General features: G+C 36.7%; 1 protein-coding gene across 1 annotated transcript in view; it reads left to right on the top strand.

Moving 5' to 3' along the window:
• Nucleotides 1-12,183, top strand: part of LOC106052662 (uncharacterized) — a 106,331-nt gene extending 94,148 nt beyond the window's left edge. Inside the window, exons 3-4 of the mRNA XM_013208090.2 lie at nt 3,363-3,563; nt 11,074-12,183. Coding sequence (XP_013063544.1) covers nt 3,363-3,563; nt 11,074-11,262 — 390 coding nt within the window. The 3' untranslated portion in view covers nt 11,263-12,183. The remainder of the gene's footprint in view (nt 1-3,362; nt 3,564-11,073) is intronic.
• Nucleotides 12,184-13,744: the final 1,561 nt, after the last annotated feature.

The raw sequence follows: 13,744 nt of genomic DNA on the forward strand, positions 1-13,744 counted from the left end.
CCCCCGAAATGAAATCCCCCCCACAGGGGGGGGGGAACGGAATTAAGGGACTGATTTTTGCTTTCATTTTGTTTATTTTAGTTGAGATTTTAATACTAAATTATCACTTACCACAGCACAGCCGAGGCAGTTTTGAGTTAAAAACCCTCTACCAGGGGGTTTTGAGTTTAAATCCCCCTACCAGGGGGTTTTGAGATTTAAAAAACACCTATCAGGGGGTTTTGAGATACAAATCCCTCTACCAGAGGGCTTTGAGTTTAAAACCCCCTACAGGGACAGGGAGTTTTGAATTTTAAACCCCCTACCTGAGGTTTTTTGCAGTTAAATCCCCCTCTTCTATAAAACAAAACAAAAAAAAATGCAAACAACAATCCCCAAATTCCAACAGCACAGTTGAGGAAGATTTTGATTTTAAAACCCCCTCCAAAATTTACGATAAACCCCATCTTCAATATAAAAAAAGCAAATTACACACTCAAAATTCTATGAGCGTAGCCAAAGGGGTTTTGAGTTTAAACCCCCCTCCCCTCCAGTTAGGGTTTGAAGCTAAAAAGTACCTCTTCAATATAAAAAAAAGCAAATTACACACTATAAAATCTATGAGCGTAGCCAAAGGGGTTTTGAGTTTAAGTCCCCCTTCTCCAGATGGCTTTTTCTTTAAAGTTTAAAACCCCTCCAGATGGTTTTGAGTTTAAAATTCCCTTACAGAGCGTTTAGAGTTGAAAACCTCTCTCTTCAATATTATTTTAAAGCAAACTACAGTCACCAAATTCTATGATCGTAGCTAAATGGGGTTTTGAATTAAAAACAAAGCAAAAAAACTCCAGAGATTTCTTAGTTTAAAACCCCTCAACAGATGATTTGACGAAAAAACTTTCCTTTTCGATATAAAATCTAAAGCGAAATACAGGCATGTAATTCCAAGAGCGTAGTCAAGAAAGGTTACAAATTTCTACCAGTGGCTTGGGCTCCATTAATAAAGTGTGAATAGTCTTCTGCCGAAATTGAAAATCATTAAATGTGTCTCAACAAAGATGACTAAGACAGATTTTAGGAGTCAGTCATAGAGATCGGGTCTAAATCAAAGAAATCATATGCCGAACTGTGAGTCAAATTTTTAGTAAGGTTGTGACAGAGCGTCGCATGAGGTTTTGTGGGACATGTTCTCACACAAAATGAATTACGCAAAATAAGAGTTGCGGAAACAGCTTGCCGGAAAATGCGCCGATCGGCTCGAGAGGGTCTAAGTCAGTAAGAATAGCACATTAGGTTTTTGAAATAAAACTTTTTAATAGCAAGATAATGCACTGTAGATACCTCAGAATATGCAATTTGTTGGCTTTCAATACCAGAGATAGTGCTCGGCGGCGGGGCTTTGCCCCCCCCCCAAAACCCTCCCCGAAAAAAAATCCTGGCTACGCCCATGGTATGACATTGTTAATATTCATATGTATTAAACTAACTGATAACTATAAAGATATAGTTAAGTGTGAGCCTTGCCTAACTGAAGTTATTGAACGATTATCTAATTGATTTAATTGTTATTTAAAGGACAAATCTCTCAACAAAGACAATTTTTCCTTTAGCTTATTCCTTCATTGCTGATACCACTGCTATGTTGCTACATAATTCACTGAATGTATGTTGATATGTTGCTGCGGTGGTCTAAATGCATGGTTATGCTGTTCAAAATTACATTTAACTTTTATGCATACAAAATAGATTTTTTGCTCTCTTTTGAATAACAAGTACCTTGTTTGTTTGTTGTTGTTTTTTTAATGTAAGTAGCTAGAATGACAGAAAATGCTTAGTTTGGTAAAGTTTTTCAAAAAATCTAAAACCGTTTGAACAAATGCGCTCCGGTTATGTCAGATTGTGTGTTCCCTGGTTAGACGTTCTCCCCTTAATAGTGAATAGTTGTAAAAATGGTGTATTTTTTTATGTTTAAACTGCTTGCATAGTTAATTTTAAAAATAAAAATTGTTCTCTTTCAGAAATGAACAATGTAGCCGTTGCTTCAGAACTTTAAAAGTTCTAAAATATCATGATGCATTTACCAACACCTTGTGTGGGGAAGAGGGGAGGTGAATCTCTGAACTTTTGGAGTTTACTTTGTTCTGTCCCTTACACCCGCTCCGAGTACGTTATGTATGAAAGAACACACTTCTGGAAACTTATTTTGTTTTTTTTACAACTGAAGACTTCTATCCATGGTTAGAAAGGAGTGGGGCGCTGACAAATGTAATGTCCAGGACCTTGATCTACGTCTGCAAGACGCTTGAGACTTCTTGATCGAGAGATTGATGGAAATCGATAATGACCTTAAAGAGGGGGGAGGGGGGAATGTAAAGGGGCGTAAATCTGAACAGTTAAGTTGTTGTAGGCAATGTTGGTGTTGACATAACACACACACACACACACACACAAACACACACAAATGCAAAAATAAATCCAAGATGGAGACAGAAGATGGGGACAGAGAAAAATAAAATATTTTCCATATCATACTCTTGTAACATCAATATATAGTTCGATACATTGAGCGCAAAACATTCTAGAAATTAAAAAAAATCACCCTTTTGGGTCAGGATTTTTTAGATTTTACCATCACAACAAAGATACAAGACACCGATAGCAAAGACAAACAGACACAAACACTCTTTTGTTCCCCTGGCAATCAAATCATTAAATGAGAAACAATGATATAAACTTTTCACATGTAAATTATGAGTGAGTCTGGTGTGAATGTAGATTTTATTTTTTATATTTATAATGTTTTGTTTTGTGTAATGTACAAATTGTAAGACTAATTTCCTTACGGATAACAAAGATAATTATTATTATTATTAAAAGAAAGATATTTGTGGTAAAATGACCTCCCTATCAAGGGCATACTTTTTTTTGTATTTTAATAGTCGCATTTGGTGTGCATTGGTGTTCAAACCATTAGGAAGTTAAGATTACTCAAGATATCATTCTGCTAAGTAAAACTATTCTATTTTTAGATCATATACATTTCATTATGTTTGATTAGAATATTTCCCTTTGTTTACGTAAAAAAAAAATGTGCCATAAACTAAAATCATCTTAGTTGATAACTTTCAAATTTCAGCTTTTACAGAGCTTTCAAAACATGCGCCATTAGGCAATTGGCCTTTATTTCCATGCGGGCTTATTCCTCTCATTCTTTGCTCCATATGAGATATCCACTTATGAGTTGATAACTGTGTTTAGAGATTTTGATTCCAAGCCTTCAAGTTTGAAACTGTGCTCTCTCTCACATGACCGTCCCGATCCTAATCATCAAATTTACTAATCGGCTAAAAACAATTAAAACTCGTATCTTTGTGTCTTCTCCACAGAGCACATTTGGTGGACCTGTCAACGCACTCACTACAAGGGCGACACCAGAAGAGGAAGTTTGCTGCAGCGGTGTCCTGGGTTACGCCTCTGACAATGTTTCATTGAACTTTCCATGTCAAGATCGACCTTGCTGTAACAGCACTGAAACTGTGGCAGTTGTGGCTATAGACTACGCCATGGGTTTCAGATTCCAATGTATGGTATGAGTTCCATTCTCAATCTCATTATTGGAATCTTTAGTAAATCAAGATGAATATAAGTCCTGGGAAATTTCTATTTCAGTCACTCTATCTGTAACCATATAACATACCATAGAAGTTTAGGTGTACATTTGACTAAAAATAAAAACAAAATTTAAAGGGCAATATTCCTCCTGATGACTTTTTGTGAGGGAAATCACTTTGCTTTTAATATTAAACCTACAATATTATAAGACCGTAGTCAAGACTAGAATACTGGATCTAGATATATGGCTTAGAAAGTTCTAGTTTGGGTCTAGATATAGATAGACAGAAAGTTCTAGTTTGGTGAAAGGTCTAGATATAGATATACAGAAAGTTCTAGTTTGGTGAAAGGTCTAGATATACAGAAAGTTCTAGTTTGGTGAAAGGTCTAGATATAGATATACAGAATGTTCTAGTTTGGTGAAAGGTCTAGATATAGATATACAGAAAGTTCTAGTTTGGTGAAAGGTCTAGATATAGATATACAGAAAGTTCTAGTTTGGGTCTAGATATAGATATACAAAAAGTTCTAGTTTGGTGAAAGGTCTAGAGTCTAGATAGACAGAAAGTTCTAGTTTGGTGAAAGGTCTAGAGTCTAGATATACAGACGTAAGAGACGAGGCGCCAAATGTTCCCTAACGTTTCTTGAACTCTTCAATGAAGACATGCGGGAATACCCGATGACGACTGCGTGTTGAAGATAAAGATTCTCTAGACCTCCAGACCAAAGTTAATTTTTACATTATTATATTTAAAAGGGGAACTTTACTTTTAAAAAAAAATATTTTAAAAAATTATAACCATAAAATTAGAGTTTTCCATTTGTGGCCAATTAGCTTATAATTTTCTCCCAAAGATATAGATAACGTGTCGAATTTCTATGAAAATCTATAGAGCCGTTTTCGAGATCCTTGTCCAGGTATCTGCTTTAAGATTTTTTTTTCGTTTTTTGTTTGTTCCCATGAAGAATTAGCCAGCTATTGTACTAACTCTTCTCTTGAGCCAAAGATTATGTTGCGCACTAGTGCACTATTCAGCTTGAAATTTTCAACCAGCAAAGAAAGACAGATGAATTGAGATGAAATCTGGTTCATGGTGAACTTTGAATATGATCCAACACTGAAAGGCAGATCTATGTGTCCTGTGTGATGGTGCTCTCTGATTGCCTTTTAATTATTAAACTTTTGCAATTGTTCATTCCTTTTGTTGAGTGCTTGCCTTAGATGAACTAAATGGTATGTGGTACCATTACGTTACTATCACTTCAGCAGACTATATGAGTCTTTTAACTCACGTTTTAAAAATGGTATATTCTGAAAAAAAAATGGCTTGCATATTTAATTTTTCAAGAGAATGAACATAACGTTGCATGTAAACTTTGCAAGCTATAAGTTATCATGAAATTGGATTTTGAATGGCTTTTTAGATTTTGACATCACGTGACAGACAGACGTACATGGGGAAAGAAGAATCACAATAAACTAATTTCAGGCTTTCCTCTTTATGGAGACAATTAAATAATGATCACAAGCTAACTGTAAACACACACACTTTACGATACCAACATTTAACACAGTATTTTTTAACAGTTATATATTTTAAAAAGGGGAAAGAACTCCGCAAGTACTATTTACGGACCCTGAAACGCATCATTTATATTTGATATCCGAATCTCTCGTGTGATGTTTTTCAGAAGAATTATTTCATTCAATTTATTTTTTCATTCATACCTGATTAAGAAGAATCATTTATTTCCCAGATAAAGAGTTGTTGTTTTTTTAACCCTTAACATTGTAGGCTATATTGAATCTAGAGATTTATGAGCAGACTTTGAGATGACATATACAACAGGATATTACGATATTTAAACAAAATGAGTAAAATATTGAAGTGTGTGTACATGTGCGTTAAGATCGAGAGAACAGATAATTAAAACAGTTCTATGTGAAGCATGGGCGTAGCCAGGATTTTTTTTCTGGGAGGGTTTTTTCTTTTTGGGGGGGGATATCCCCCGCCCCCCCCCCCCAAGAGCGGAAAAAATTATATATATATATATATGTGTGTGTGTGTACATAATTAATCTTTATTACATTCTGACCCTTTCGGAAAACGTTTATTGTGCCCTAGAATAGGTTCTTAATTAGTAGAAAACGTGTAGACTCCCCGCCCTTGCTAGCAAGGGAGTCTGGGGGAGCTCGCAGCGCTCCCCCAGCGCGGGGCGAAGACCCGCCGCCGAGCACTATTTCTGGTATTGAAAGCCAACAAAATGCATATTCTGAGGTATCTACAGTGCATTATCTTGCTATTAAAAAGTTTTATTTCAAAAACCTAATGTGCTATTCTTAGTGATACTCTCTCGCGCCGTTCGGCGCATTTTCCGGCAAGCTGTTTCCACAAAATTCTGTCACTGGTAATGTCTGAAGCCTCTTCCCACCTGCTCCGAGGATCTCAATGAATGTGTGGCACCAAATTGTACTAGGATGTCATCGCAACTCTTATTATGCGTAAATCATTTTGTCAGAGAACATGTCCCGCAAACCTCATGCGACGCTCTGTCACAACCTTACTAAGGATTCGACTCCCAGTTCGGCATATGATTTCTTTGATTTAGACCCGATCTCTATGACTGACTCCTAAAATCTGTCTTAGCCATCTTTGTTGAGCCACGTTTAGTGTTTTTCAATTGCTGCAGATGACTATTCACACTTTATTAAAGGAGCCCAGCCACTGGTAGAAATGTGTAACCTCTCTTGATTACGCTCTTGGAATTACATGCATGTATTTCGCTTTAGATTTTATATCGAAAAGGGAAGTTTTATCGTCAAAATCATCTGTTGAGGAGTTTTAAACTAAAAAATCTCTGGAGTTGTTGTTGTTTTTTTAAATTCAAAACCCCATTTAGATACGGTCATAGAATTTGGTGACTGTAGTTTGCTTAAAAATAATATTGAAGAGAGAGGTTTTCAACTCAAAACGCTCTGTAGGGGAATTTTAAACTCAAAACCATCTGGAGAGGTTTTCAATTTAAAAAAAAAGCCATCTGGAGGAGGGGGATTTAAACTCAAAACCCCTCAAAAGCTTAGCTACGCTCAAAGAATTATAGTGTGTAATTTGCTTTTTTATATTGAAGAGGTATTTTTTAGCATTAAAACCCTCTGAAGGGGGATTTAAACTCAAACCCCCCTTTGGCTACGCTCATAGCATTTTGAGTGCGTAATTTGCTTTTTTCTTTTAATATTGAAGAGGTATTTTTCAGCTTCAGACCCCGCTGACAGGGGGGGTTTAAACTCAAAACCCCTTTGGCTACGCTCATAGATTTAATAGTGTGTAATTAGCTTTTTTTTATATTGAAGAGGTACTTTTTAGCTTCAAACCCCAACTGGAGGGGGTGGGGGTCAAACTCAAAACCCCTTTGAGAATTATGAGTGTGTAATTTGCTTTTTTTATATTGAGAAGGGGTTTATCGTAATTTTTGGAGGCGGTTTTAAAGTCAAAATCTTCCTTAGATGTTTTCTTGAAATTTTGGGATTGTCGTTTGCATTTTTTTTTAGTTTTGTTTATAGAAGTGGGGGATTTAACTGCAAAACCCCTGGTAGGGGGGTTTAAACTCAAAACCCCTGGTAGGGGGTTTTAAACTCAAATCCCCCTGGTAGAGGGATTTTTATCTCAAAACCCCCTGATAGTTGTTTTTTTTACTCAAAACCCTCTGGTAGGGGGTTTTAAACTCAAAACCCCCCAGTTAGAGGGTTTTTAACTCTAAACTCTATAGGCTGTGTTGTGGTAAGTGATGATTTAGTATTAAAATCTCACCTAAAATAAACAAAATGAAAGCAAATAATCAGTCAATGAATTCCGTTCGCCCCCCCCCCCCCCCGCCCATGACTTAATCTATACATTCTCTTAACCAGGATTCTTTCTCGGGGAGAAGGGGGGGCGGGGTAAAAAATGTTCCATTGTTGTTTTTTTTATTTAACCTTCATGACATTTGAAGAGACCAATAAGTTACATAAAGGAAGTCTTGCCTTTTTTAAAAAAGTATTTTTAATGTTTTTCTTCTTCAAACTGAATTCAGTTTCACTTCTATGTTCTCCAAAGCCTTTATTACCTCGATAGTGTGTCACTTTTAATTCCGTTTTAATTTCTATTTTAGTTTAGTTCTTTCTAGGAATAAAAAGTTCATACTTTTTTATTTTCGGTTTGCTTCTCGTTTTATTTATTGATTCATTTTGAGTTCTGTATAAATATTTCGTTTCTCCACTTTTACAATACCGATTTTTTTGTATCGTTCAGTTTCTGTTTACACTTTTTCAAAGACACATTCTTCTTGCTGAGTTCTAGTTACACGCATCATAACGAGGCTTGCTTGTATTCTTTGTAGCTTTACTTCTGCAATGACATTTTATCTGTCCGTTTTAAACACGTCATGTCTGTCACGGTTCCTTAAATACATTGCGAGTGTCGGGATATCGCCTTTTAAACCTCCATTTAGACATGGCCCGTGAGAGGAGGATGACCTCGAGGGACAACTCAAAGCACTCTTTCTCTTACCCTTTATTTTTTCTCTTCTTCTTCCCCAATTCTCGTTCTCTCTCTCTCTCTCTCTCTCTCTCTCTCTCTCTTTCTGCTTCTCATCTCAATCTCTCTATCGTTCTTACTCTCTCTATAACGGTACAAATTCTACCGCTATCTCTGGAACTCTGTCATACGTGTAAATAATTCACTCATCTGTCGACTCTGAGCCCGATGTCAATATGGATAGAACCGGCCCAGATACAATGGTCCAAAGCGTCGTTTTTCCGCATCAGCAGCTTAAAGGAGATGTTGCTAGTAGATTGCCAGGAGATGTCGCTACTGAGTTGCCAGGAAACACGACAAGCAAAAAATTTATTTATATTTTGAGATGAGCTTGAATTGCAACCAAAGAAAATCAAATAAAAAGTAACTAGAAATCTTATTTGGCTCACGTTTAATAAGATATAGATATAAGATATGTAGTCTTATGGATCTAAGTATGAAAGGCCAAACTGCTAGGTTATGGAACTTATGGTATAGTTAGGCTCCAGCATTCCCTGAGCCCTCATTCACAGAAACGTGAAATTATTCCTGGCCCCTGATGGAATATCAAAGGGAGAGAACGTGGCCAGTTGAAAGGATCGTACTTTTACAGAGGAAAAAAAAAAGGATTTAAAAAAGAGGGGGGGGGGGAGAGGAGGAATATATTTAATTATGATGTTGGGTGGGAATCACGTATAGTCTCATGCTCATGTCATCCAGTTCAAGTCTGGATAGTTCACTGTAACGCATAGAAACCAAAAATTAACAAGGGAGAATAATCTTTTTTTTTTTTAAATGGTCAACCTCGAAAACTACATTGATGGCTGCCGTTTACACAGCCGCACATGGTGAATGTAACTTCACGCTAAAACATATTGTAAGAAAGCTGTGTGACTAAGTGGCGTGACCTGCTAGGCTGTCTATCAAGGGGATCGAGTTCGAACCCTGAGTTGAGATGTGCTTGCTGAGTGCCTAAAGGCAGCAAGGAAACTATCTTCCAGATACCTACCGCCCCCCCCACCCCACGTGTTCACATGGGAGATTAGATCATGGTACACTGGGAATACCTTTGGTATAAGAGTTGCGCTCTAAACAAAGAAAATCAGTTTGTTTGTTTTTATTTGGAGATATGGGACTCGTTATTAAGTTTCATTATTTGTCAGACAAGTTGAATTCAAATACATCCGGTATTTTATGTGGTTTGGATTAGAAAGTTTAGGGGAAAAAAAGAGTTTTCAAATACAATTTTTCTGATAATAAAGAGTTTTATTTTTATCGTAGTTTAAACATTTAAATATCAATCACAGTTTGGTTAAGTACGTAAGCGAAGTTTGGTAGTGACACTCAGGAGAGACAACTTATTCTATTTCACACGAATAAAGGGAAGCAAATACTATAAATAGTAAAGAAAGGTAAAAACAAAGAAAGTGGTTGTGGCATTGGGAAAATAAGAGTTTTGAATTTAACAAATAACCAAAGTAATTGATGAAGCTTTTGTTTCAAGGCCAACGAGTACCATTTACCAAAGCTTACCACTTGCAAATGTTTGCCTCTTAACAATGTGCACCACTGACATCAATTACATCACCTACCACTGCCATCAATTACATCACTTACCACTTGCCATTATGTACTACTCACCATCAATTACATCACTTACCACTTGCCATTATGTACTACTCACCATCAATTACATCACTTACCACTTGCCATTATGTACTACTCACCATCAATTACATCACTTACCACTTCACATTAATTACATCACTTACCACTTGACATTATGTTCCACTTGCCATCACTTACCACTTGACATTAATTACACCACTTACCACTTGACATTATGTACTACTTGCCATCAATTACATCACTTACCACTTGACATTAATTACATTACTTACCACTTGACATTAAGTACTACTTGCCATCAATTACATCACTTACCACTTGACATTAATTACATCACTTACCACTTGACATTAATTACATCACTTACCACTTGACATTAATTACATCACTTACCACTTGACATTAATTACATCACTTACCACTTGACATCAATTACATCACTTACCACTTGACATTAATTACATCACTTACCACTTGACATTAATTACATCACTTACCACTTGACATTAATTACATCACTTACCACTTGACATCAATTACATCACTTACCACTTGACATTAATTACATCACTTATCACTTGACATTAATTACATCACTTACCACTTGACATTAATTACATCACTTACCACTTGACATTAATTACATCACTTACCACTTGACATTATGTACCGCTTGCCATCAATTACATCGCTTATCAACTTGCCAAGGCTTTCTATTGTCAATTTGATCTGGATTAATTAATTAAATATTATTGTCCCCTTTTACCACTAAGACTTGTATTAACTTGAGCTCAAATTGCGCATGCTATGATGTACTACCACCGAGCTCCCATCATCACTCACGTGACAAATATTTGTAAAATGTTTTACGCTTGGATGTTCTTTCAGTTTTGAAGATAATCTACTGGCTACTTACTAGTTCAAACCTCCCGCAGGACGGCGGAAGATGGCAGCAAGCAGGATTTGAACCTGGCACCATCGAGACTACCAAACAACAGTGACACAGCAAACCACCACTGTCCTATTAATATCAATATTATGCTACGCTGTCTAATACATAAATCTCTAAATCTGAACTTGTTCCGGTATGATAGAAAAGGGAGAGAAAAAAAAAGCAAAACTTATCCTCAAAGACCAATAATTTTTTGGGTGTTCAATAGTATTTTGTTCATTATTGATTAATAAATGTAAGCTAGACTCAGACTATTTGCTGTGTACTTTGTGTAAGTCACTGACATATATAAAGTTTAAACTGACATCTTTGTTCTGATTTACAACGCTTGTCTGTTTTCCATCCTTTCAGCCCCGCAGCAGTATACAACCGCTGTGCTATGAATATGGAACAGAAGTTCGAACATCCAATCAGGATCCAGACTTCATACCACGTGCCTGCTGCCCTGGGTTAAAGTTCAGAGTGGTTCTCAATCAGTGGTACGCGGCCTTGGTTATAAAGTGTGTGGAAATGGACAATAACGACGATGATTACTCATGATAGAATTGCTGACACTGAATGAAAATGGGGGGGGGGGGGTTACGAGAGAGTGTGAAAGGGAGGTTAAAAAGAATGAATGGGGGAACGAAAGTAAACACAGAATAATGTAATCTCTCTCTCTATATATATATATTGTTAATGGAACATTTACATGTATGTTTGTTATGTTATTACATACATAATATAAGCGATATGATGTACTAATTATATCACTTGTGAGTAAGAAAGAGTGTTAGTGGTGAATTGTGTATCACTTATGACCGAGTCGGAGTTATAAAGGTCAGTGCCATAATTGTCCTTCTTAGTGCGCAACCTTTCGCCTCCATGATTTAATTATATAGGTCAGTCTCTGATGGCATTGTCACTTAGAAGACAGCGATGTGAGAAAAATGGGCGTCTTATCCCCCCCTCCCCTCTACTCTCTCCAGGCTAACGAAGGACGTCTATACAGTTCATAACCAGTGCATTAGTAGGGCGCCCCGAAGCCCTTGTGTATTAAGTCCTCCCCCCATACACACAAAATTAACCTCTACGCTGTCAAACTATTACTCTGTTACAGTAGAACCGGAAGTGACAAATGTGTCTTCACGTTCTGGGAGTTGTTTCAGTTCTATTTCTCATGACTGAAGTCGTGTTTACACTTTCTCTACACACCACACACTAGGTTAATAACACGTTAAATAAACATTGAGCTAGGTAGTCACTTATAGTAAATCATCACTATGGTGGTTTAACATTAAGATAAGTTGTCATTAAACTAGGTTGTCACTTAGATAGTTGTCACTTGACTAGGTTGTCACTCAACTAGGCTCTAACTTAACTAGGTCATCTCTTAGGTTGTCACTATACTAGGTAGTCACTAAGGTGGGGGTAGCATTAAGATAAGTTGTCATTAACACGGTTGTCCTTTAACTAAACTGTCACTAAGACGTCACTAAGAAAGCTGTAATTACATTTGATTTTCCTTAACCCTTTAGACGCGTGTGGTAGTCTAGCCTCTAAACACTAACATTGTAAATCCATTTTGTATGCACTCGTAAAAAAGCTCAGCACTTTAAGGGTTAAACTAGTCTGTAACTAAATTAGGTAGTCACTAAGTTGTCACTAAACTAGGCTAATAAAACAGGTAAGCACTCAACTAGGCAGTCAATAAGATAAGTTGACACCACTCTGAAAACAAGGTATAGGCTTTTATACTATATTCGAGAGGATTGCAACCTGGTTGCATGCGGCCTCAGAACGAGACAGCTGGAGGTCACTCACGAAGGCCACATTTGAGACTAAAAGAAAATCCGCTGCCGAGGACAAACGCAGACGGCGAAAAGAAAATCTAAATCGACCACCTGCGGACAATGGTTATGCTTGTCCTGGATGTGGCAAAATATGTAGGTCACAGCTGGGGCTGCGCAGCCACGGGAAATACTGTAATCCTCACTAATCTTCGGATTTGAAGACAAGCCTTGTTATTATTATTATATTCGATTTATTTTCTAAAACAAAGAAACATATTTCAACACTATGTAAAGACGGAGAATACATTAGGGGTATTTTTGATAGTGCCTGTGCTGATTGCTTGTTCCTATACCTTGATATGTTGGTTTAGATTCCCGGTATAATGATATACATTGTACAACGGAGTATTGTTATACATTGTATACGATTGTCAGAAATATGAGAGTACATGCTAGGTGTGTGTGTATGACAGTGTGTGGTTGTATTTTAAACATTGGGTGTACTATAACACCTACTTTATGTGACCCTACAATCTGTTGGTGTCAAAAGGGAAGTTATTGAACTAATGTTGCACTGCCAAATTTTGCTAATGTTCCGTTAAAAAAAAAATGAAATTAATTCTATCACTTTTGATTTTAAAAATGTTTATTTTTTTGAATGAACCAGTGACAAGATGTTTGAAGATTTTATGATTATAATATAAGTAATAATAATAATAATATAAGTATTTTCTGATATAATAACGTCTGCCTATTGTCTGACTGTAGCACAGTCATGTTTCTCTTGGTACAGTTCATTAACGTATGTTTAAGGGGAAACCCTAGAATCCAATACTGACCACTATAGTCCACTGTCTGTGACTATGTTTCCGAGTCAATCAAAAGAGACAGTATCTGGGGCTGTGATTCGAGGTCCGCCTTGCGACGCAAACAAAAGATCTACTGACTTCTAACAAATCTAGACCATCGTCCATGCTGGCAATGTTTCGAGGTGGACAAAAAGTGGACTCCTGGTAGACACCCAAAAAAAAAGCTATCATTTGTTTAAACTTGAGCGAAAACATTTATAGAAACTCGTCTCTTGTTCTTGGATGTATGATTAGATCAAGACTTTGATTGGACTTCTTGGTCCTTTACGTTACAACATGTATAGACCAATAAATACGTAACGAATCAGTGCACATCGTCTGCTGCTACGTCACGTACTATTTCAATAACTTCACTGATAGAGAGTTCTTTTGTTTTGTAAA

This window comes from Biomphalaria glabrata, chromosome 6 (genome assembly GCF_947242115.1).
Source record: "Biomphalaria glabrata chromosome 6, xgBioGlab47.1, whole genome shotgun sequence".
Taxonomy (NCBI): Eukaryota; Metazoa; Mollusca; class Gastropoda; family Planorbidae; genus Biomphalaria; species Biomphalaria glabrata.